The sequence below is a fragment of the Nomascus leucogenys genome, chromosome 10 (genome assembly GCF_006542625.1).
Source record: "Nomascus leucogenys isolate Asia chromosome 10, Asia_NLE_v1, whole genome shotgun sequence".
Taxonomy (NCBI): Eukaryota; Metazoa; Chordata; class Mammalia; order Primates; family Hylobatidae; genus Nomascus; species Nomascus leucogenys.
This window is the reverse complement of record NC_044390.1, coordinates 41,718,403-41,743,187: the sequence shown is the minus strand read 5'-3', so window position 1 is coordinate 41,743,187 and position 24,785 is coordinate 41,718,403. Positions and strand designations below refer to the sequence as shown.

The 24,785-nt window shown below is 45.1% G+C and overlaps 1 protein-coding gene across 1 annotated transcript; it reads right to left on the bottom strand.

Annotated features, from left to right (window-relative positions):
- Window positions 1-544: 544 nt before the first annotated feature.
- Window positions 545-4,432, bottom strand: FAM187B (family with sequence similarity 187 member B). The gene is made up of 2 exons (XM_003280015.3): window positions 3,668-4,432; window positions 545-957 (listed from the first exon to the last, which is right to left on the bottom strand). The coding sequence occupies exons 1-2, from the start codon at window positions 4,387-4,389 to the stop codon at window positions 570-572; spliced, it is 1,110 nt and encodes a 369-aa protein (XP_003280063.2). The 5' UTR covers window positions 4,390-4,432; the 3' UTR covers window positions 545-569.
- Between the last annotated feature and the right edge of the window lie 20,353 nt (window positions 4,433-24,785).

The following is a 24,785-nucleotide window of genomic DNA, read 5'->3' as shown; positions in this document are numbered from 1 at the left end:
CAGGCCTGGCGCGTTGTACCAGCAGAAGGGCCTGTCTCCCCTTCCAAGGGCCTGAGGGGCCTCGCTCCACTGCAAGAGCCTGGAAAAGTGGCGCGTATCTGGCAGTGCCTCTGACTTGGGGAGTGGTGGCTGGGCCTGAAGGCCTGGGCACAGTGGGGAGGGTGGGCAAGGGACGGGCAGGGAAAGACAGCAGGGCCCAGTGCAGATCTGGGGAGCCTAGAGGTGTCCTGCTCATATCCCCCATCTCGTAGTTGGGGGAATGGGGTGAGTGAGGAGGCTATGAGTTACCACCCTTAGGGAGACACCCCAAGAATGGCCTCATTCCATCTCTCCCTCCTTCTGAAGAACACAGGGCTTGGGCCAGGCAACCTGGTTTGAACTAGAATCCCCAGCCTCAGTTTCCTCATCTGTGCTATGGAAATTACTAATGAGTTAACAGAGCAAGACGTGACCCAGGGAAGAGCTCGGTCACCCTTGGCTACAGGGCACGGGGGCGAAAGTGACAGAAGGGGCGGCTGTGGCTAAGAGGGAACCGGAGGCTGGGTCCGCTTGTGCACCGGGGGCTCGCTTTATTTCACCACCAGCACCTGTGTGCTTCTCTTGCCAGGGGAAGGGCGGATGAACTTGAGCAGCGCCCCCAGCAGGGCCAGGACGGTGCCCACGAGCAGCACTAGCTTCAGCCCCTTGAGCACGGAGTCCGCCCTGCCCCGCAGGGCCTTCCTTGCCTCCCGCCACTGGGCATCGTTCTCTCTCCACTGAGCCTCCAGCGTCTCCGGACTGGCGGCAGGGTTGAACTGGGCCACGAGCTCCTGCTGCACGTAGCACTTGTAGATGGCCGGCTGGAAGACCTGCAGCTGCCTGCCGCCGGTAGAGGGGTCCAGAAAGGTGGTGAAGTCCCAGCCGGAGAGCTGGCTCTCCCACGTCAGGGGGGTGTCGTTGGCATGCCAGTTGACGGGCCTGCGAGGAAGACAAGGTCAGGTGCAGGGCCAGGGAGAAAGGAGGGACCGACGTCTCCCTGAGGAACAGAAAATAAAGCACAGCCCAGCTTCCCTCCTCACCACCCCCCACGGAGCAGTGTGCAGCCATCAACAGTGGGGTGGAGGCGGCACAGCTGGGGGCTCCCAGGTCTCCACCCGTTACTGGCTCCACCCCTTACTGGCCCCACCCCTTACTGGCTGGGTGACCTGGGGAAATGCCTCCAGCTCTTTGAACTTCCATTTCTTCATGTAAAAATAAGAGTCTAGATCAGGCTTGGTGGCTCACACCTGTAATCCCAACACTTTCAGAGGCAAAGGCAAGGAGGATGACTTGAATCCAGGAGTTCAGGACCAGCCTGGACAATAAAGCAAGAACCCATGTCTGCAAAAATTTTAAAAAATTAGCTGGACATGGTGACATGTGCCTGTGGTCCCAGCTGCTCAGGAGGCTGAGGTGGGAGGATTACTTGAGCCCAGGAGGTTGAGGCTGCAGTGAGCCAGTCAGAGCACTGCACTCCAGCCTGGGTAACAGAGCAAGACCCTGTCCCAAAAAAGAAAACAACAAACCAAAAATATGGAGAGTAACGATTGTACCTCATAAGGTTATTTGGAGGAGTTAGCAAGGGCACTCCTTAAATGATTTGTCCACCTGCCTTTGCCTGTCTGGTCTCATCTCCTTCACTCTCCCCTTTACTCACTCTGCCCAGCCACGCTGCTCTCCTAGATGTTCCTCTGACATGCTGGGCACAGCCTCGGCCCTGGCTGTTCCCTCTGTCCCCAGGGCTTCCTCGCCTCCTTTCAATATGGGCTGAAATGGCAGCTTCTCAGAGGAGCCTTCCCCGACCCCACCACTTTACACTTTTAACCTCCCCTATTCCCAGCATCCCTCCCTGCTCCGTCACCATCCAGAATACTATAGGTCAGGCACAGTGGCTCAGGTTTGTAATCCCAGCACTTTGGGAGGCTGAGGTGGGAGGATCACTTGAGCCCAGGAGTTTGGACTCAGCCTGGGCAACAAAGTGAGACCTCATGTCTACAAAACTTAAAAACTTAGCCGAGTGTGGTAGTGCATGCCTGTAGTCCCAGCTACTGTGGAGGCTAAGATGGGAGAATCACCTGAGCCCGGGGAATTGAGGCTGCAGTGAGCTGTGATTGTGCCACTGCATTCCAGCCAGGGTGACAGAGTAAGACCCTGTCTCTAATAATAACAACAATAATAATAATAAAACTATATATTTATGCACCACGAGGGCAGGAATCTCTGTTGGTTGTGTTCTTCACTGTTTCCCAGGTCCCTAGAATGGAGCTTGGCATATAAATGTGCAGTGAACACGTGTTTAGTGGAGAAATGAATCAGGCACCGACACACCCAGCGTGGTGGAAGAACAGAGAGGATACTCCACAGACAATATCATAAAAGCTTGCATTCCCAGCTAGGTACATTGTGGAACTTCTTATTGGATGCTGTGGCAGGCACTCTATAGTCTTTAGTCCCCTTAACACATCACAATGACCCCGTGTGGCCAGGGGCTGGCAAGACCTCTGCACTGAGTTAGACAGTGCCCCCCCAAAATGCATGTCCTTCCCAGAAGCTCAGAATGTAACCTTATTTGGAAATTGGACCATTGCAGATATAGTCAGTTGACATGAGAGCATAGTGGAATAAGGTGGGCCCTCAATCCCAACTGACCAGTGTCCTTTTAGGAAAAGGAGAAGAGAGACAGAGACACAGACACCCAGGAAGAATGCCAAGTGATGATGGAGGCGGGCATTGGAGAGAAGCAGCCACAAGCCAGAGAAGACCGGGATCTCTGACTGCATCCAGAAGCTAGAAAAAGGGAGGATTCTGCCCAGCTCACTCAGAGGGACTGAGAGGGAGCGTGGTTCTACTGACACCTTGGTTTCAGACTTACAGGCTCCAGAAGGGTGAGACAATGGATTGCTGGGGGTTTTTTTGTTTTTTGTTTTTTGAGTCAGAGTTGTCTCGCGATGTTGCCCAGGCTGGAGTGCAGTGGTGTGATCTTGGCTCACTGCAACCTCTGCCTCCCGGGTTCAAGTGATTCTCCTGCCTCAGCCTCCCGAGTAGCTGGGATTACAGGCGCGTGCCGCCATACCTGGCTAATTTTTGTATTTCTAGTAGAGACAGGGTTTCACCATGTTGGCCAGGCTGGTCTCGAACTCCTGACCTCAGATGATCCACCCACATCGGCCTCCCAAAGTTCTGGGATTACAGGCATGAGCCACCGTGCCCAGCCTGCATTTCTTATTAAGGGGCAGGTGGACTCGGGGAGAGGAGGGGAAGTATTTTCCAGAGGCTCCTGGCAGGAAGCAAGAAGATGAGTGTGAGTTCTGGGAGGCAGGCCTTGATGGGAAGCCCCGGGGGCACCAGCCTCTCCTCCAGGGTCTCACTGACCTTCCCAGATGAAGCAGGGGCCTGTTAGAGCCCCTAAGCTTCCTGGGCTTCCCCTGTCACAGCCCCATCTGTCTGCCTGGGCTTCTCCCATCCCGGCTCGCACCACCCTGGGCTGTGTCACCCTTGGACTGTTTAAGAGCAGGACCTGGCACTGTCCTGATGACCGCTACGAGGCTGACCTGCATAGAACGCCCCCTCATCCCTCTGCACATATTACCATGAAGGATCCCCCGACTGGAAGAACCTGGCTAGGGGCCAGAGGCAGGGATTCCATCACCTGTACATGGATCCTAAGGGACAGTCGAGCCACACAAATTCTGTCGTCTCATCGAGCCTGAAGTTGTCAAAAATGACGTAATCCACCCTTAACTGTGTGTTATTGGTGCACTGGATGTGGCAGGCTTCCACCTGCAGCTCAGGCCGCAAGCGGCTAGACCACCCCAGCACCTCTCCCAGATAGAGCCAGCAGGGCATGGCTTCCTCCAGAGGCTCCTCAATGTAGCAGTACCCCAGGCGTTTACGCTCGCCCGGCTCCTCACAGAGGTTGCAGTCCTGCCAGGGCTCCCACCGGGTAAAAATGAGCTGTTTGCTGCCCAAATGCAGGGTCTCGTTCTGCAGGGGCTTCTGACCCAGGTCCTTGTGTGTTATATGTAGGGTGGTGACGTCCTGGAAGTCAATTTCATACTGCACCACTTGGCGGCCATTCTTGTTCCAGCAGTGGTAGAGGCCCGTCTGGGAGGGCAATGGATCTTTAATGAGAAGGCTGCCCTCGGGCACTATTTCCATATTGGAAATATTGGTGAGGCTGGTGAGCCTGCCCTTCTTGCCTTGTGTGAATAAGTAGTACCAGTGTGCCCCCGAGGAGTTGCAATACAGGAGAATATCATTGCCGGAGAGTAGGGCCTGTTGGCACTGCTTACCACTGGGGCAGCGGATGGAAAAGTAGAACCCCAGCGCCGGGGCAGCAAAGTGGAGCAGCAACCACAGCATGGGTGGCATGGTGGACTGGTGCTGTGGCAGTGGGCCGGTGCCACCCTGAACATTGTGAGGTCACCCATGAACTCCGGCCTCAGCCCTGGGCAGTGGGATGAATTGCAGCCACCACATGGGTGTGTGAGGTCACCATCCCCTTTTGTTTTGTGACAAGCTGACAACACTATTTTTTTTTTTTTTTTTTTTAGACAAGGACTTGCTCTTTTACCCAGGCTGGAAGGCAGTGCTGCAATCACAGCTTACTACAGCCTCAAACTCCTGGAATCAAGCAATCCTCTCACCTCAACCTCCTGAGTAGCTGGGACTACAGGTGTGTGCTAACCATGCCCGGCTAGTTTAAAATTTGTTTCTGTAGAGACGGGGTCTTGTTACGTTGCCCAGGCTGGTCTTGAACTCCTGGCCTCAAGCCATCCTCCCACCTCGGCCTCCCAAAGTGCTGAGATTACAGGCGTGAGCCACTGTGCCCCGCCAACCATATTTAATTTCTATTCCAAGCCCTCCATTTTGTTGGGAAAGGAGCAAACTTAATTTGTCTATTCAGAGTTTTCTCTATTACCTGCCCCCCTTCCTTTCCCAGGGGTGAGACTACATTCCCAGGGATGGAACAAGAGCATGAAAGTGTCACATGTGAACGCTCAACATATATTTCCTGAACTCTTACTATGTTCTGGGCATACTTCTTAGCACTGGGGATAAAGCAGTAAACAAATCCTCTCTGGGGCTGGGCTCAGTGGCTCATACCTGTAATCCCAGCACTTTTGGGAGGCTGAGGTGGGCGGATCACCTGAGGTCAGGAGTTCAAGACCAGCCTGGCCAATGTGGTGAAACCCCTGTCTCTACAAAATAGCCGGGCGTGGTGGCAGGCACCTGTAATCCCAGCTACTCGGGAGGCTGAGGCAGGAGAATTGCTTGAACCTGGGAGACAGAGGTTGCAGTGAGCCGAGATTGCACCACTGCACTCCAGCCTGGGTGACAAGAGTGAAATTCCGTCTCAAAAAAAATAATAAAAATTAAAAAAAAATTCTCTGGTTACTGTTCTGACCTCCTGCACCTCTCCCCCTACTCCCTACCCTCCAGCCACGCTGGCCTCCCACTGTTCCCTGAATCTGTCAGGCAGGCAGAGGGGCTCTTGCCCCAGAACCATTGCATGTGCTGGTCCCCGTCTCTTCCCCCAGCCATCTGCATGACTCAATACATCTTCAGCAAATATTTTTCTCAGTTGCTCCCTTTCCTTCCATCCCCTTTTCTAAACGCCTTCTCAGGCGGTGGCTCACGCCTGTAATGCCAGCACTTGCCAGCACTCTGGGTGGCCAAGATGGGAGGATCACTTGAGGTCAGGAATTCGAGACCAGCCTGGCCAACACGGTGAAGCCCCATCTCTATTAAAAATACAAAAAATTAGCCAGGCATGGTGTCGGGCACCTGTAATCCCAGCTACTCAGGTGGCCGAGGCAGGAGAATAGCTTGAACCCAGGAGGCAGAGGTTGCAGTGAGTGCAGATTGTGCCACTGCACTCCAGCCTGGGTGACAGAGACCCTGCCTCAAAAATAAATAAATAAAATAAATAAATGAAATTGATCTTCCAAACTTTTCCCAAAATAGAAAAAGATGGAACATTTCTATGAGACTTGCATCACCTTATATCAAAACCTTATAAGGATATTACAACAAAGAAAAACCTCAGGTCAATCTCTTTTGTAAACATAGACACACTATCCCCAAGAAAATATCAGCAAATTGATTCCAGTGATTTTCTTTACACAGGGATAAATATAAAGACCAAATTGGGTTATTTCAGGAAGGCAAATTTGGGTTATATTTGAACATCAATCAATGTAATTGACCACATTAACAGAATAAGGGAGAAAAACCATATTATTATCTCAGTAGATACAGAAACAGCATCTGATAAAACTCAACATTCATTTATGGCTCAAAACTTTTGGCAAACTAGGAACAAAAGGAAATTTTCTAAGAAGATGAAGTGTTTCTATTAAAAACCTAGGGCAGGCCGGGCACGGTGGCTCACACTTGTAACCCCAGCACTTTGGGAAGGCTGAGGCGGGTGGATCACCCGAAGTCAGGAGTTCGAGACCAATTAGGGTAACATGGTGAAACCCCATCTCTACTAAAAATACAAAATTAGCCAGGTCTGATGGTGGGTGTCTGTAGTCCCAGCTACTTGGGAGGCTGAGGCAGGAGAATCATTTGAACCCAGGAGGCGAAGGTTGCAGTGAGCTGAGATTGCGCCATTGCACTCCAGCCTGGACAACAAAGTGAGACCCTGTCTCAAAAACAACAACAAACAAACAAACAAACAAAAACACCTAGGGCTAAATTATACTTCATAGTAAAATACTGAGAATAACACAAGTATTTCTGCCATCAACTTTTCCATTCAGCATTTTACTGGAGGTAAGATACAAGGGAAAAATTAGATACAAGATCATATATTAAATATTATTTATATAACAGCAACAAAGAATTAAAAGATGAAACTTAAAAGATTCCTGTATGATAGTATGAAAAAATTAAATACCTAGGAATAAATATAATAAAAGATACATGAGTCCTCTACATTAATAACTTCACATTACTGGGAGAAATTAAAGAAAGACTAAACAATGGAAGTATTTGCCACATTCATGGATTGGAAGACTAAATATTGAATATATATTGATTTTCCCCAAATTTATCTTTAGATTCAATAAAGTCCCAATTTAAAAAAAAAATAAGAGTTTTGGGGTGGAAACTACAAACTGATTCCAAAATTTGTATATAATGGGCCAAGAATAACAAAGACAATCTTGAAGAACAAAGTTGGGAAACACTTACTACCACATATCATGACTTATTGAAAGGTATAAAAAGACACTGTGGGCGGGGTACAGTGGCTTGTGCCTGTAATCTCAGCACTTGGGAGGCCAAGGAGGGCAGATCACTTGAGGTCAGGGGTTCGAAACCAGCCTGGCCAACCCCTTCTCTACTAAAAATATAAGAATTAGCCAGGCATGGTTGCAGGTGCCTGCAATCTCAGCTACTTGGGAGGCTGAGGCAGGAGAATCGCTTGAATTTGGGAGACGGAGTTTTCAGTAAGCTGAGATTGTGCCATTGCACTTCAGCCTGGGCAACAGAGGGAGACTCTATCTCAAAAATAAATAAGTAAATAAATAAATTAAAGGAAAAAAAAGAAAACCAAAGACACTGTGGCATTGGGACAAGGATGGATAGATAAATTGTATCCACCAGGGTCCGATCAGGAGACAGAAACATCAGTATCTACATTGGCATGAGCCCATGGGCCTGAGTAGCTTGGTCTCTAGATTCTACATTTGGCCTCCCCCTGAATATCAGAAGCCTATGTAGACAAGAACTAGGTCATTGCTGTGTCGCTAACATCACCTGCCCAGGGCACACTTAGAAGAAACACCAGGGAATTCTTCCTGAATGCACATCTTAGCAAGCCAGTGAGGAGACATTTTCCTGTGCAGAACCACCATGAAGGCTTATGGGCTGGGAGAAAGAGCCTGGTTTTCTGTTGGAAGGTAACCCCCAAGCCCAGGTGAGCACAGAAAACAAAGCCTGGGTGAGGGTCAAGGGCAGGGCTACGGCCCTGGTCCTGTCACCTGTAGATGGAGGCCAAGGGGCAGGTGAGCCACCTGTTGTTCATCCACTTGCTGGGCTAGTAAATGTCAAAGATGAGGTATGGCTGCTGAATTTCCTTGACGGGGTTGCAGGGTACATGGCAGGCTTTCACCTGCAGTTCGGGCCGCATGCGGCTGAATTGCATCTTCTCATCTCTCAGATACAGCCGGCAGGGCATGGGTTTTTCCAGGGGCTCCTCAATGTAGCAGTACCCCAGGCGTTTGCGCTCACCCGGTTCCCCACAGCGGTTACAGTCCTGCCAGGGGTCCCAGTGGGTAAAGATGAGTACCTTGCCATCCAGGATCAGGGTCTCATTCTGCAGAGACTTTTGGCCTAGGCTCTTGTGCGTAACACGAAGGGTGGTGACATCCTGGAAGTCGATCTCATATTGTACCATGAAGGTATCATCATTGCCCTGGCAGTAATAGAGGCCGGTCTGGGAGGGCTGAGGGTTGGTCAGTTGAAGGCTACCCCCAGGCAGTTTCCTTATGTCAGGCATTGAATTAAGCAGAGAAGGATCTTCCCCAAGAATGGAAGAGAAGTACCAGAGTGCCATGGGATGGTCACACTTCAGGACAGCATCACTGCCTGAGAGTAGGGCTCGCTGGCAGAGGTCCTTGTAGGCACAGGTGATTAACATCTAGGCCCACAGAGTGGGGCAAGAAAGGCTAAGCAGCCACAGGGTGCCCAGCATGGTGGACCAAGGCTGTAGAAGGAGGCTAGGAACTCTGTGGCCATTGTGAAGTCACTCACAAAACTCGAGGATCAGCCTAGGCAATGGAATGAACCTTGATCCAGTGTGTTTCCAGGAGTACAATTCAGTTCGTGGCATCAAATGGCTTGTCATAGGTTGTAAGGTCGAAGGTCAGATATCCACGTGAGCTAGGCAGGAAACAAAATGGGTGAGCTTAAATCAGAACAAACGAACTACAAAGGCAAATTATTGGCCCTCCACATACTCAGTATATAATGACGGAATGAGACAAAATGACTTTATGACCATTAGAAAGTGGAAGAAGAGGCAGGGCCCAGTGGCTCACACCTGTAATCCCAGCACAATTTGGGAGGCCGAGGCGGGTGGATCACCTGAGGCCAGGAGTTCAAGACCAGCCTGACCAACATGGTGAAACCCCATCTAACCCCGTCTAACCCCATCTCTATTAAAAATACAAAAATTAGCCAGGTGTGGTGGTGCATGCTTGTATTCCCAGCTGCTTGAGAGGCTGAGGCAGAAGAATCTCTTGCACCTGGGAGGCAGAGGTTGCAGTGAGCTGAGATCGCACCACTGCACTCCAGCCTGGACAACAGAGCAAGACTCTGTCTCAAAAAAAAAAAAAAAAAAAGAGAAAGAAGAAAGAAAGAAAGAAAGAAAGAAAGAAAAGAAAAGAAAAGAAAAGAGAGAGAGACAAAGGGAAGACACACAGAAATCACTGCTGTGTACCACTTCTGAAATCCAGTGGGTAAACATCACAAGGACCCCCTATCTTGTAGATGGGAAAGATTCCTTAACTAGCACTGAAGCAGCTCCTTGGTGTGTGTGGGGAGGGTAGGGGGATTCCCAAATCATTGTTCTCTGTGGGTCATATCTCACTCTCCAGGGAAATATCTCCTTTTCTCATATTCTCCTTGGCTACATCTGAAAATGTGCCCTCCTTGAGACACCAGCAGTTTACTCAGCCTGCTTTCTATCTCCCACAGTTTGGGACCTACAGTTCTTATAAGCCTCCAGTCAACTAAATATGTAAACAAACAAACAAACAAAAACACACACACAGCCGTAGTTCTGTTCGAGATGTTCTCGGGCTGGGCACGATGGCTCATGCCTGTAATCTCAGCACTTTGGGAGGCCAAGGTGGGAGGATTGCTTGAAGCCAGGAGTTCGAGACCAGCCTGGCCAACATGGTGAAACCCTGTCTCTCCTAAAAATACAAAAATTAGCCAGGCGTGGTGGTGGGCTCCTGTAATCCCAGCTATATAGCAGGTTGAGGCAGGAGAATTGCTTGAACCTGGGAGATGGAGGTTGCAGTGAGCCAAGATCACACCATTGCACTCCAGCCTGGGCAACAGCACAAGACTCTGTCAAAAAGAAAAAAAAAAAAAAGATGTTCTTATCCTCTCTCTCTCTCTCTCTCATTTCAGGTACCTTAAATTCTATCAAGCATCCTTGGTGAGCTATATCTCTCATCTCTCTTTCATGGAGACATTTGTCCACCTGAAAGGGTTTTCTGCTAGTATCTTAATTCATTCAGAGAATTTTTAAACAATGGGTAATAATTATTTACCTAGGCATATACTTTTGATTTTATCCTTGTCAAAAGCTGAGTTCTAATTGGACTTTGTCTCTCAAAGGCCCTCTCAATTTTTAGCTAACTTTGGCCAACATCTACTGCTAACATCTTATATTCCAGCAGCTTCCTTGAACGCTACAAGTCCATTAAATATATTATCTGCCTTCCAGAGTATCTCAGGCAACAGTCTCCATCTTTCTGGTTTCAAATAAGTGTCTTAGTCCCAAATGTATCTAAGCCAATGCTGTCTTTTTATTTTTGATTACCTCAGCACCCTACTCCTGATACTATTTTGGTATCAATCTAGATAAGTTATTTGCTACTATAATAAACTTCTAGCCAGGTGTGGTGGCTCACGGCTATAATCCCAGCACTTTGGGAGGCTGAGGAGGGCAGATCACCTGAAGTCAGGAGTTTAAGACCAACCTGGCCAACCCTGTCTCTACTAAAAATACAAAAAATGACAAAGCCCTGTCTTTACTAAAAACACAAAAATTAGCCAGATGTGGTGGCATGCACCTGAAGTCCCAGGTACTTGGGAGGCTGAGGCAGGAAGATCACTTGAACCCAGGAGGTGGAGGTTGCAGTGAGCTGAGATCACGCTACTGCACTCCAGCCTGGGTAACAGAGCAAGACTCCATCTAAAAAAAAAAAAATAATAAATAAATCCCCCCAAATCTCAACAACATAAAACAAGAAAGGTTTACTTTTTACTCATTGTGTATTGGTATTGGAATCACTCAGGAATCCAGGGTGATGGCGCAACTGCCATCTCAAACATTTTCAGTTTCTTCCAAGGAGAAAGAAAGAGCTTTCTGTAAGATTTCGGGTCTACATTAAATGCTTTGCCCTTAAGTAACATGTCATGTCACTTGCTCACAAACCATTGGCCAGAAACAGCTACATGGCACCACCAATCCACCAAGCCAACAAAAGAAATGGAACTCTAGCCGGGCGCGGTGGCTCACGCCTGTAATCCCAGCACTTTGGGAGGCCAAGGCAGGCGGATCACGAGGTCAGGAGATCGAGACCATCCTGGCTAACACCATGAAACCACGTCTCTACTAAAGATACAAAAAAACTAGCTGGGGGTGGTGGCGGGTGCCTGTAGTCCCAGCTACTCAGGAGCCTGAGGCAGGAGAATGGCGTGAACCTGGGAGGTGGAGCCTGCAGTGAGCGGAGATGGAGCCACTGCACTCCAGCCTGGGCGACAGAGCGAGACTCTGTCTCAAAAAAAAAAAAAAAAGAATGGCGTGAACCTGGGAGGTGGAGCTTGCAGTGAGCCGAGATTGCACCACTGCACTCCAGCCTGGGTGACAGAGCGAGACTCCGTCTCAAAAAAAAAAAAAAAAAAAAAGAAAGAAATGGAACTCTACTATTTCCAGGAATCCTTTGGCAAATGGCAGTAATGATTTCCATGGCTAATGTCTTTTACAAGGGATTTTTCCTCTGATATTCTCCTTTGTATCATAGAGTTAAAACCATTTCCAAAATCCTCACATCAGCTCTCCCCTAAAGTTCTACTGGCCAGGATTGGGGCCCATGCCCAGGTCTAAACCAATCCCTGATAATAAATGAAGCTTACATCGTTGGCTTAAACCAATTAGAATTTGTTCCCTAGGATTGGGTAAGGTCAGCTTTTTCTTAGCAGAAAAGCCACTGAAGACCCAAACAAAATCAGGATTTTGTATGCAGGAGAATTGTAGAAAAGAATGCTGATTTGGTGTAGCCAACCATGTCTTCCATAGCATTGACTGATGGGAAAACATTAGTTGTACCAGAATTGTGCTAGGCGCTGTGTGAGCCACATGACCCCAGGCAAGTTGCTGAGACTTTCCTTTTTTTTTTTTTTTTTTTTTTTTTGAGACAGAGTCTGACTTTCTAGCCCCCAGGCTGGAGTGTGGTGCTGCAATCTTGGTTCACTACAGCCTTTGCCTCCCAGGTTCAAGCAATTCTCTTGCCTCAGCCTCCCAAGTAGGTGGGATTACAGGCATGCACCACCACGCCCAGCTAATTTTTGCATTTTTAGTAGAGACGGGGTTTCACCATGTTGACCAGGCTGGTCTTGAACTCCTGATCTCAAGTGATCTGCCCACCTTGGCCTCCCAAAGTGCTGGGAATATAGATGTGAGCCACAGCACCCGGCCAGAACTACTGGAGACTGGTTAATTTATAAGGAAAAGAGTATTAATTGACTCACAGTTCTGCATGGCTGGGGAGGCCTCAGGAAACTTCCAATCATGGTGCAAGGCGAAAGGGAAGCAGGCACCTTCACAAGGTGGCAGCAGAGAGACAGCAATGGGGGAACTGCCAGCTACTTTTAAAGCATCAGATCTCATGAGAACTCCCTCACTGCAAGGGAGAAACCACCCCCATAATCCAATTACCTTCCACTGGGTCCCTCCCTTGACCCGTGGGGATTACAATTCCAGATGAGATTTTGGCGGGGACACAAAACCAAACCATATCACTTATCCACCTTGCACCAGACACCAAGGATCCAGGCTAAGTCCCTGACCTTTAGAAGCTTACATCCTAGTGGGGATGTATTAGTCAGGATAGGTTAAGTTATGCTATGTAACAAAGGATTCTAAAATCTTAGTGGCTTAATAAAATTGTTTTTCATGCGACATGCCCAAAGTTGGCTGGGGAGAGCTCTACTCCACAAAGTCCCTTCAGATACTGTGGCTAACAGAGGTGGTACCATCTGCAACATCATTAGTTGCTATGGCAGGATAAGGGAGTATAGCAAATCATGAACTGGCAATTGAATAATTTGGTCAGTGATATGGTTTGGCTGTGTCCCCCCAAACCTCATCTCATATTGTAGCTCTCATAATCCCCACATGTCATGGGAGGGACCCGATGGGAGGTAATTGCATCATGACAGCAGGTTTTTCCCATGCTATTCTCATGATAGTGAATAAATCTCACAAGATCTGATGGTTTTTTTCTTTCTTTCTTTCTTTTTTTTTTTTTTTTGAGGTGGAGTCTCACTCTGCTGCCCAGGCTGAAGTGCAGTGGCACAATCTCAGCTGACAGCAACCTCCGCGTCCCCGGTTCAAGCGACTCTTGGGCCTCAGCCTCCCGAGTAGCTGGAATTACAGATGTGCGCCACCATGCCCAGCTAATTTTTGTATTTTTAGTAGACAGGGGGTTTTACCATGTTGGCCAGGCTGGTCTTGCTCCTAATCTCAAATGATCCACCCGCCTCGGCCTCCCAAAGTGCTGGGATTACAGGCATGAGCCACTGTGCCTGGTGAGATCTGATGGTTTTATAAAGGGCAGTTCCCCTACGCACGGTTGCTTGCCTGCCGCCATGTAAGATATGCCTTTGCTCCTCCTTTGCCTTCTGCCATGATTATGAGGCCTCCCCAGCCATGTGTAGCTCTGAGTCCATTAAACATCTTTTTCTTTAGAAATTACCCAGTCTCAGATATTTCTTCATAGTAGTATGGAAATCGGCTAATACACCGATGGTAAACAAATAAATGACTAATAAAACAACAGGTCATGGTAAATGGTTTGAAGAAAAGAAGAAGGTGTGAAGAGAGATTGGGGATGGAGACTATTAGGGGATGAATTGTGACCCCACAAGTTCATATGTTGAAACACTGACCCCCAATACCTCAGAATGTGACTGTATTGGGAAACAGGGCTTTTAAAGGGTAATTAAGTTAAAATATGGTTGTTAGAGTGGGTTCTAATCCAATATGACTAGTGCCCTTAAAAGATGAGGGAATTAGAACACAGGCAGAGGGATGACCATGTGAGGACATAGTGAAAAGGGAACCATCTGCACACCAAGAAGAAAGGCCTCAGAATGAAACCAAACCTGCCAACACCTTGATTTTGGACTTCTAGCTTACAGAATTGCAAAGAAATAAATTTCTGTTGTTTAAACCACCCAGTCTCTGGTGTTTGTTATGGCAGCCCTAGCCAACTAATGTAGAGACTATTTTATTTTTATTTATTCATTTATTTTGAGACAGGGTCTCATTCTGTCACCCGGGCTGCAGTGCAGTGGTGTAGTCATAGCTCACTGCAGCCTGAAACTCCTGGGTTCAAGTGATTCTCCTGTCTCAGCCTCCTAAGTAGCTAGGACTACATGGACATGCCACCATGCCTAGCTAATTTTTAAAATTTTTGGTAGAGATGGTAGACTGGATAAAGAAAATGTATACACCATGTAGAGGCTTGTCTTAAACTTACGGCCTCAAACTATCCTCCTGTCTCATCCTCCCAAAGTACTAGGATTACAGGTGTGGGACACCATGACCAGCCTGTGGGGAGAGAGGTAGGTGAGAAGAGAAGGCTTCTCTGAAGAAGTGACATTTGAGCAGACCTATATAAGATGGTTATGAAGATTCACACAGTGGCTCATGCCTGTGATCCCAGCACTTTGGGAGGCTGAGGCAAGCGGAGCACCTGAGGTCATGAGTTCAAGACCAGCCTGGCCAACATAGTGAAACCCCATCTCTACTAAAAATACAAAAATTAGCCAGGTGTAGTGGTGCACGCCTATAATCCCAGCTACTCAGGAGGCTGAGACGGAGAATTGCTTCAACTTGGGAGGTGGAGGTTGTAGTGAGCTGAGATTGTGCCACTGCACTCTAGCCTGGGTGACAGAGTGAGACTCTGTCTCAAAAACAAAAACAAAAAATTCCAGAGAAAGCAAGGTCTGAACTAAGCACACTGCACATGCAAAGGCCTTGAGGTGGGAACAGGTTTGCTACACGAATACCCGTCAGCCAAAGACAATCAGGCATGCACCTATGAACAAAGTTAGGTTTTTTGACTTGCTGCAGTGAGAGCAGATGTACACCATGGGGAATGGTGTGGTGTCTCAGGAAGAAGGGGTCAGAGAAGACTAACAGAATTTGGGCCATGTTGTATGACTGTGGGAAGGATTCAAAGAAGTGGGGATTTGCTTTGGGTTGGGTGCTATCAAAAAGTGTAACCAATACTTTTTTTTAAACTTTTTATTTTAAGTTCAGGGGTATGTGTGCAAGTTTCTTATAGAGGTAAATTTATATCATGGGGGTTTGTTGTACAGATTATTTCATCACCCAGGTATTAAGCCTAGTACCCATTAGCTATTTTTCCTGATCGTCTCCCTCCTCCCACACTCTACCCTCTGATAGGCCCCAGTGTGTGTTGTTCCTCTTTATGTGTTTGTGTTCTCAACATTTAGATTCCACTTATAAGGGAGAACATGCAGTATTTGGTTTTCTCTTTCTGCATTAGTTTGCTAAGGATAATGACCTTCAGCTCCATTCCTGTTCCTGCAAAGGGCATGATTTCATTCTTTTTTATGGCTGCATGGTATTCCATGGTGTATATGTACCACATTTTTTTAATCCAGTCTACCATTGATGGGCATTTAGGTTGATCCTATGTCTTTGCTATTGTGAATAGTGCTGCAATGAATATACGTGTGCATGTGTCTTTATGATAGAACAATTTATATTTCTTTGGGTGTATACCCAGTAATGGGATTGTTAGGTTGAATGGTAGTTCTGTTTTTAGGTCTTTGAGGAATTGCCACACTGTCTTACATGCTAATTAACACTCCCACCAACACTGTGTAAGCATTCCTTTTTCTCTGCAACCTCGCCAGCATGTTGTTTTTTGACTTTTTAATAATAGCCATTCTGACTGATGTGAGATGGTATCTCATGGTGGTTTTGATTTGCGTTTCACTAATGATTAGTGATGTTGAGTTTTTTGTATGATTCTTGGCCAGATGTATATTTTCTTTTGAAAAGTGTTTGTTCATGTCCTTTGCCCTCAACAAGTGTAACCAATTCTATCTTTTCTAGAAGGTGAGAAGAATGGAGCAAAGCTAAAACTGAAATTGGTAAAGAAACAGCAGCCACTCAGATCAGCTGAGAGAAGGGGATGTTTGATATTTTGTGGTTTGGACAGTGTTCCTGTTTTGTATCTGTTCAGGCATAATTACAGAGCAGTCTTGTTTCTGTCTAGATGCATCACAGTCACAGAGAGGCCTTTGTTGTTGTTGTTCTGTGAAAACTGTTCACCTTCAACAGGAGAACCTCATGACCTAGCAGTGCATTCTAGACAAGCTGCTAGCAACACCAAGACCCAGTTGTTACTGTTAGGCCAGCTCCCAGCTGTTAGAGGCTGCTTTCTCTTTCTTACATAGATGAGGAACTTCAGTGAAGTCTCTTCCAGCAATGAAAGACTGATCAAATGGCTTTCACTCTGTGAACCTCTGTTTCCTTATTTTCAAAGGATTTTAATTGTACTGGCCACATAGGGCTCTTGTGTGGATTTGATGAGATGTTATCTATAAAGTATCAGCCAGTATTATTACCTAGGGGTTAGCAATATGGACTCATCCTCCAAATATCAGAGTTCTGTGTTGGGACTCTGGATTACTACTTCCGATCATGGTTGTGCGGACACAGGGGGTGGGCCACGATTGGCTTAATCCCCACCAGCTGAACTGGCTTCCAGAAGGTATAAAGGGATAGCCACTGGATTTTCTCCCCTTTTGTTCCCTTTGGAAGGTGGACATTTAGGGATTAGGACATTCAAAAGCAACTGTGTATACAAGGGAATTTAGAAAGTCACTGCACAAGCTCAGGGATAGATGCAAATTCAGAAAATACCTAAGATGATCATAAGCTTTCATTTTAGGTTGATCCTAGCACAGATACATCCTATAACAATAAACAAACAAAAAAACCAGCAAACCCTGGAGAATGGGGAAAAGCTGATTTCCAGAGTTAGCACATTGTAAGATTCAAATGTCCATTTTCAACAAAAAAGTCACAAGACATACATACAAAGAAACAAGAAAGTATGGCCCATTCAAAGAAAAAATAAACAAACAATACCTGAGGAAGCCCAGGTGGTAGACTTACTAGACAAAGACATAAATAACTGTCTTAAAGATGCTCGCACAGCTAAGGGAGGCATAAACTAAGACAGAAAAATGATGTATGAACAAAAGAAGAATATCAGCAAAAAGACAGAAAATGCAAAAAGGAACCAAAAGGAAAATTCTGGAGCTAAAAATACAATTACTGAAATAAAAAATTCATTGAAGGGGCTCAAAAGCAGATTTGAGCAGGCAGAAGAAAAATCAGCAAACTTGATGACAGGACAATTTATTAAGTCTGAGGGACAGGAAGAAAAAAGATTAAAGAAAGCTGAACAGAGCCTAAAGGATCTGTGGGACACCACAGAGGAGACCAACATACATATTATGGGAGGTCCAGAAGGAGAAGAGAGAGAAAAAGAGGAAGAAAGAATTGTAATTTTAAGAAATAAGGTTGAAAACTTCCCAAATTTGATGACAGACATGAATCAACAAATCCAAAAACTCAACAAACTCCAAGTATGAAAAACCCACAGATTCAAGCTGAGACACATTATAATCAAACTGGAAAAAGCCAAAGCCAGAGAAATAATCTTGAAAGCAGCAAGAGAGAAGCAACTTGTCACATTCCAGAAATCCTCAATAAGATTATTGGCAGATTTATCATTAGAAACCTTGGATGCCAAAGGCAGTGGGTTAATACACTTGATATGCCAAAAGAAGAAGTAGAGAAAAAATCTATCAACCAAGAATTCTATAGCTACCAAATCTATCCTCCAACAATGAGGAAGAAGTTCAGATATTCCTGGATAAACAAAAGCTGAGGGAGTTCATTACCACTAGTCCTTCCCTACTAGAAATGCTAAAGGAAGTCCTTCAGGTTGAAATGAAAGAGTGCAGACAGTAATTTGAAGACATGAAGAAAAAAATAAAAATATCTGCTAAAGATAAATACATGAGCAATTATAAAAGCTACTGTTATCATAATTTGAGTTTGTAATTTCACTTTTTATTGTCTACATGATATAAAATAAAATGGATGAAGACAATTATTAATCTTCATTATTGGAAAAACAATGTATATCGGTGTGATTTGTGACACTGACAACAGAAAAGGAATGACAGAGGCCAGGTACCGTGGCTCATGCCTGTAATCCCAGCACTTTGGGAGGCAGAGGCAGGTGGATCACTTGAGGTACTTGAGGTCAGGAGTTCAAGAGCAGCCTGGCCAACATGGTGAAATCTCATCTCTACTAAAAATACAAAAATAAAATTAGCCAGGCATGGTGGCAGACACCTGTAATCCCAGCTACTGGTGAGGCAGAGGCAGCAGAATTGCTTGAACCTGGGAGGCAGAGGCTGCAGTGAGCCAAGATTGCACCATTGCACTCCAGCCTGGGTGACAGAGCAAGGCTCCATCTCAACAAAAAAAAAAAAAGAAAAAAAAAGAAAGAAAGAAAAAGGAAAAGGGGTGACAGAGCTATATAAGAGCAGAGTTTATATATATACTATTGAAATTAAGCTGGTATAAATGTAAATTGGAGTATTATAATTTTAGGTTTTATATATAATATAATCTCCTCTATGACCACAAAATAAAAAGCTACAAAATATACATAACTGGAAATGAAAAGAGAATCAAAACATTTCACTACAAAAAAAATTAAACATAAACAGTAATGGAGAAAATGTGGGAAAAGCCACAAGGTATATAGAAAACAAGTAGCAAAATGGCAGTAATTTTGCTGATAGTCATTTCTTTAAATCAAGACAGAGATTGCCAGAATGTATTTTTAAAAACATCACTCAACAATATGCTGTCTATAAAGGATTCATGTTACATCCAAAGACACAAATATGTTCAAAGCAAAAGATATGGAAAAGGATATTCCATGCAAATAGTAACCAAAAGATAGCTTGAGTGGCTATACAAATATCAGACAAAATAGACTTTAAATCAAAACAATTTACAAGAGACAAGACAGACATTACAAATTAATAAAAAGTTAAATATGTCAATAAGATATAATAGTTATAAACATTTCTGCACCTAATAACAGACCTCAAAATATAAAGCAAAAATTGATAGACTCAAAGGAGAAATACACAGTTCTACCACAATAGTTGGAGAGTTCAAAATCCCGCTTTCAATAATGGATAGAACACACAGACAGAAAATTAGCAAAAATATAGTGGACTTGAACAACACAAAAACCAACGAGACCTAACAGACACATATGGAACACTCACCCAATTAAAAAAAAAATTCAAGTGCACATGAGACATTCTCTATGGTAGATGACATGTTAAGGCATAAGTTAAATCTCAGTAGATTTTAAAATACATATCAAACGAACTATTTTCTTTGACCACAACAAGATAAAGTTAGAAATCAATAATAGAAGGAAAAATGAAAAATTAAACAACACTCTCTTAAACAACCAATAGGTCAAAGAAGAAATCACAAAGGAAATCAGAAAATACTTAGGGACAAGCGAGAAAGAAAACAAAATATACCAAACTTATGAGATGCCCCAAAAACAGTGCTCAGAGGGAAATTAATAGCTATTAATGCCCATGTAAAAAGAATAACTATCTCAAATTAATAACCTGACTTACATCTTATGGAACTAGAAAAAGTAGAGCAAACAAAACCCAAAGCCAGCATAAGAAAGGAAATAATAGAGACTAGAGCAGAAACTCATAAAATAGAGAAAGAGAATAGACAAAAAATCTATAAAACCAAAAGTTGGTTTTTTGAAAAGATTAACAAAATTGGCAAACCTTTGGCAAGACTGATGAAGCACCAAAGAGAGAAGACGCAAATAACTAAAATCAGAAATGAAAGTGGCAATACCACTAATTTTAAACCACCTAGCAAAGAAAAATCTTAAACCAGATGGCTTCGCGAGTTAGTTCAACCGAACATTTATTTTATTTTATTTTATTTTATTTTATTTTATTTTATTTTATTTTTGAGATGGAGTCTTGCTCTTTCACCCAGGCTGGAGTGCAGTGGCGCAATCTCGGCTCACTGCAGGCTCCACCCCCAGGCGTTCACGCCATTCTCCTGCCTCAGCTTCCCACATAGCTGGGACTACAGGCGCCCACCACCTTGCCCAGCTAATTTTTTGTATTTTTAGTGGAGACGGGTTTTCACCGTGTTAGCCAGGATGGTCTCGATCTCCTGACCTCGTGATCCGCCCACCTCGGCCTCCCAAAGTGCTGGGATTACAGGCGTGAGCCACCGCGCCCGGCCCAACCAAACATTTAAAGAAGAATTCACACAAATAATTTTCAAAAACTTCCAAAAAATTGAAGAGAAGGAAACACTTTCTAACTCATTCTGTGCAGCCAGTATTACCATAATACCAAAGCCAAATAAAGAAATCATAAGAAAATTACAGACTAATATCCCATATGAATATGGATACAAAAATCCTCAAAAAAATTAGCAAATCAAATTCATTAGCATATTAAAAGGATTACTCAACATATCCAAGTATGATTTATGCAGGAATGCAAGGGTGGTTCAACATAAGAAAATTAATCAATGTAATACATCACATTATTAGAGTGAAGGTAAAAAACACACACGATCACCTGAATTAATACAGAAAAGGTATTTAACAAAATTCAACACACCTTCATGATTTAAAAAAAAAAAAAACCAGAAAACTAATCATACAGGGAAAATTCCTCAATGTGATAAAGGGTATTTATGAAAAACTCACAGCTAACATCATACTTAATGGTGAAAGATTGAAAGCTTTCCCCCTAAGATCAGGAATAAGACAAAGATGCCCATTTTCACCATGGCTAGTAAACACTGTATTGGAAGTTCCACCCAGAGCTATCAGACAGAAAAAGGAAATAAAAGCCATCCAGATTGGAAAGAAAGCAGTAAAACTATCTCTATTCACAGATGACATGATCTATGTATAGAAAATCCAAAAGAATTCACAAGACAGCTACTACAGTTAATAAACAAATTGCAGGGTACAAGATGAACACACAAAAATCAGTCATGTTTCTATGCACTAGCACTGAACAATCCGAAGAGGAAATTGAGAAAACAATTTCATTTACAACAGCATCTAAAGCAATTAAATACTTAGGAATAAATCTAACCAAGGAGGGGAAAGACTTGTACATTGAAAATGACAAAAGATTGCTAAAATAAGGCCTGGCACGGTGGCTCACGGCTGTAATCCCAGCACTTTGGGAGGCTGAGGCAGGCGAATCACGAAGTCAGGAGATCGAGACCATCCTGGCTAACAGGGTGAAACCCCATCTCTACTAAAAATACAAAAAATTAGCCAGGCGTGGTGGCGGGTGCCTGTAGTCCCAGCTACTCAGGAGGCTGAGGCAGGAGAATGGCGTGAACCCGGGAGGCGGAGCTTGCAGTGAGCTGAGATTGGGCCACTGCACTCCAGCCTGGGTGACAGAGCAAGACTCCCTCTCAGAAAAAGAAAAAGATTGATAAAATAAATTAACAAGTATCTAAATAAATGGCAAGATGTGTTCATGGATAGAAAGACTTAACATTAAAAATGTCAATACTACCCAAAACAATCTACAGATTCAACACAATGCTGATCAAAATTCCAACATCTTTTCCCAAAGAAATGGAAGCAGATCCTCAAATTCATATGGAGTTTTAAGGGGCCCCCAATAACCAAAACAATACTGAAAGAGAAGAATAAAGTTAGAGGACTCACACTTCCCAACTGTGAACTTACCACAAAGCTACAGTAATTAAAACATATGGTACTTGCATAAGGATAGGCATATAGATCAATGAAATAGAATACAGAACCCAGAAACAAACCCTCACATATATGATTAATTGGCTTTTGACAAGGAAGCCAAGACCACTTAATGGGAAAAGGACAGTGTTTTCAACAAATGGTAGAGGGAAAACTGAATATCCATATGCAAAAAAATGAAGTTGGACCCTTCTACCACATACTAAAATTAAAATGGCTCAGGCCGGGTGCAGTGGCTCACACCTGTAATCCCAGCACTTTGGGAAGTCAGGGCGGGTAGATCACTCGAGGTCAGGAGTTCGAGACCAGCCTGGCCAACATGGTGAAACCCCATCTCTTCTAAAAATACAAAAATTAACCCGGTGTGGTGGCACGCACCTGTAATCCCACATACTTGGGAGGCTGAGGCATGAGAATCGGTTGAACCTGGCAGGTGGAGGTTGCAGTAAGCGGCGATCACACCACTGCACTCCAACCTGGGCGACAAAGTGAGACTCTGTCTCAAAAAATAAAATGAAATAAAATAAAATGGCTCAAAGACTCAATTTAAGAGTTAAAACTATAAAACTCTTAGAAGAAAATATTGTCGAAGATCTTCATCACATTGGACTTGGCAACAACTGCATAAATAGGATACCAAAAGTACAAGGAACAAAAAATAGTAGGTAAATTGAACTTCATCATATTAAGAACTTTTGTGCACCAAAGGACACTATTAAGAAAGTGAAAAAACCTGGAGAATGGAAGAAAATATTTGCAGATCATATATCTAACAAGGGATTAATATTCAAAATATACATAGAACTCCTACAACTTGACAACAAAAAAAACAAACAACCCAATTCAGAAATGGGCAAAGTACTTGAATAGACACTTATCCAAAGAAGATAAACTAATGGACAATAAATTCGTGAAAATATGCTCAACATCATTAGTCATTGGGGAAATGCAGATTACTACTACAATGAGATGCCACTTCACACTAACCAGGATGGCTATAATCAAGAAAATGGATAATACGTTTTGGTGGGGATGTGGAGAAATTGGAATCCTCCATGCATTGCTGGTGGGAATGTAAAATAGTGCAGTCATTGGGGAAAACAGTTTGGCAGTTCCTCAAAAGGTTAAAAATAGAACTACCAAGTCACCCAGCAATTCCATTCCTAGGCATACATTTAAAAAAAATGAAAGCAGATATTTGTACACCAGTGTTCACAGCTGCACTATTTACAATAGTCAAAAGGTAGAAACAACCTAGGTCCATCCACAAATGAATGGATAAATAAAACGTAGCATATACATACAATGGTACACTAGTCCGCTGTACAAAGAAATTTTGATCTTACTTCCTGCTACATGACTTTGGTATACTACAACATGGATGGACCTTGAAAACATTATTCTTTGTGAAATAAACTAGACACAGGACAAATGTTAGACGATTCCACTTATATGAGGCACCTAGAATGGGTAATTTGGTAAGCAAAGTAGAATAGAAATTACTAGGGGCACAGGTAGCAGGGAATGGGGAGTTATTGTTTAATGGGCACAGAGTTTATGTTGGGGATGATGAAACAGTTTCAGGCATAAAGAGTGGTGATTGATACACGACATTGTGAATGTACTTAATGCCACTGAATTTTACACTTAAAATGGTTAAAACGATAAATATTATAGTTTGCATATTTTATCATAAAAATATTTGTTAAACGATGAAGGGACGTGAATGGGTTGAAATTTTATAAAAAGTGGTCAGGGAAGGTGTCACTGCAATAGTGTCCTACAGGAGGAGGAAGATCATGTGGACATCTGCGGGAAGGGTGTTCTGGCAGAGGGAGTTGCACGGGCGATGGCTCTGAGGACTGTGAGAGGTATATTTGGAAACAGCGAGGAGGCCAGGGTGTCTGAAGCTGAGTAAGCCAGAGAGAGTGGCAGGAGGTGAGATAAGAGAGGGAAGGTCAGTTTCTGCAGAGAGTGAGGAGGAGCCGCAGGAGGGTTGTGAGTAGGTGGACGTGATCTGGCTTGAGTTTTAACAGGGCCAGTAGAACAAAGCACGCCTGGGTACCGAAACCAACCAGTGGCCAGTTGGCAACCTGGGGAAGTCTAACGCGAGGAAGCGCCAAGGGTTCCCCCAGGATGCGCTTCCCCTCGCCGCCACCTGGAGACAGCAGAGTCGCGCCCAGCGCTGCGCCCTCGCCCTCGGTCGCAGGTGGCTCGTCCCTGGAATTCCTAAGCGGAAACCGGTCTCAGGCCCCGCGCCTTCGCTCGGCCCCTTTAAGAGCCAGAATTTCCGGAGGGCTGACCTGGGGGCTAGGGATGCCCAGGGGCCGAACCACAAGTTGGGAACGGGTGGGGGAGTTGGCGAAAACTTCCGAAGTGGAATTCCAACTTTTCCTGGGCCTGATTCCCCTTAGGCATCCCTGAGGGGGCAGAGCTTCCCTTCCGGGGACTTCAGAGGGTTCCTCAGGTCATCTAACTGGGAGACACAGGAGGCCCGAAGCGCCCCCCTCCACCTGGTCCGGAGGAACCCCAGTGGAAGTGGAGAAGTCAGGCGTCACCGACAAGCCTCTCCCAGCCAGGACTTTGCTTAGACTCGCTCCACCCGGCAGGGCGCACCTAGGCGGGTCCATCGCCAGCCGGGGAGAGGGGTGTGGGCAGGGAGGGAACAGGTGCGCGGCGGGACCCGCCTTATCTCAACAGGTGAATCGCTCCAAGTAGGTCTCGGTTGCGTGGATCTCGGTGCGCTTGGTTTGGCCGGAGCAGATGGGGGCCGGAAGGGACCTGTGGTCCGCAGGCGCCCTCCCAGCGGGCCAGTCACTTGGTTTGGGCCCTGGGGGCTGGAGCGCACCTGGG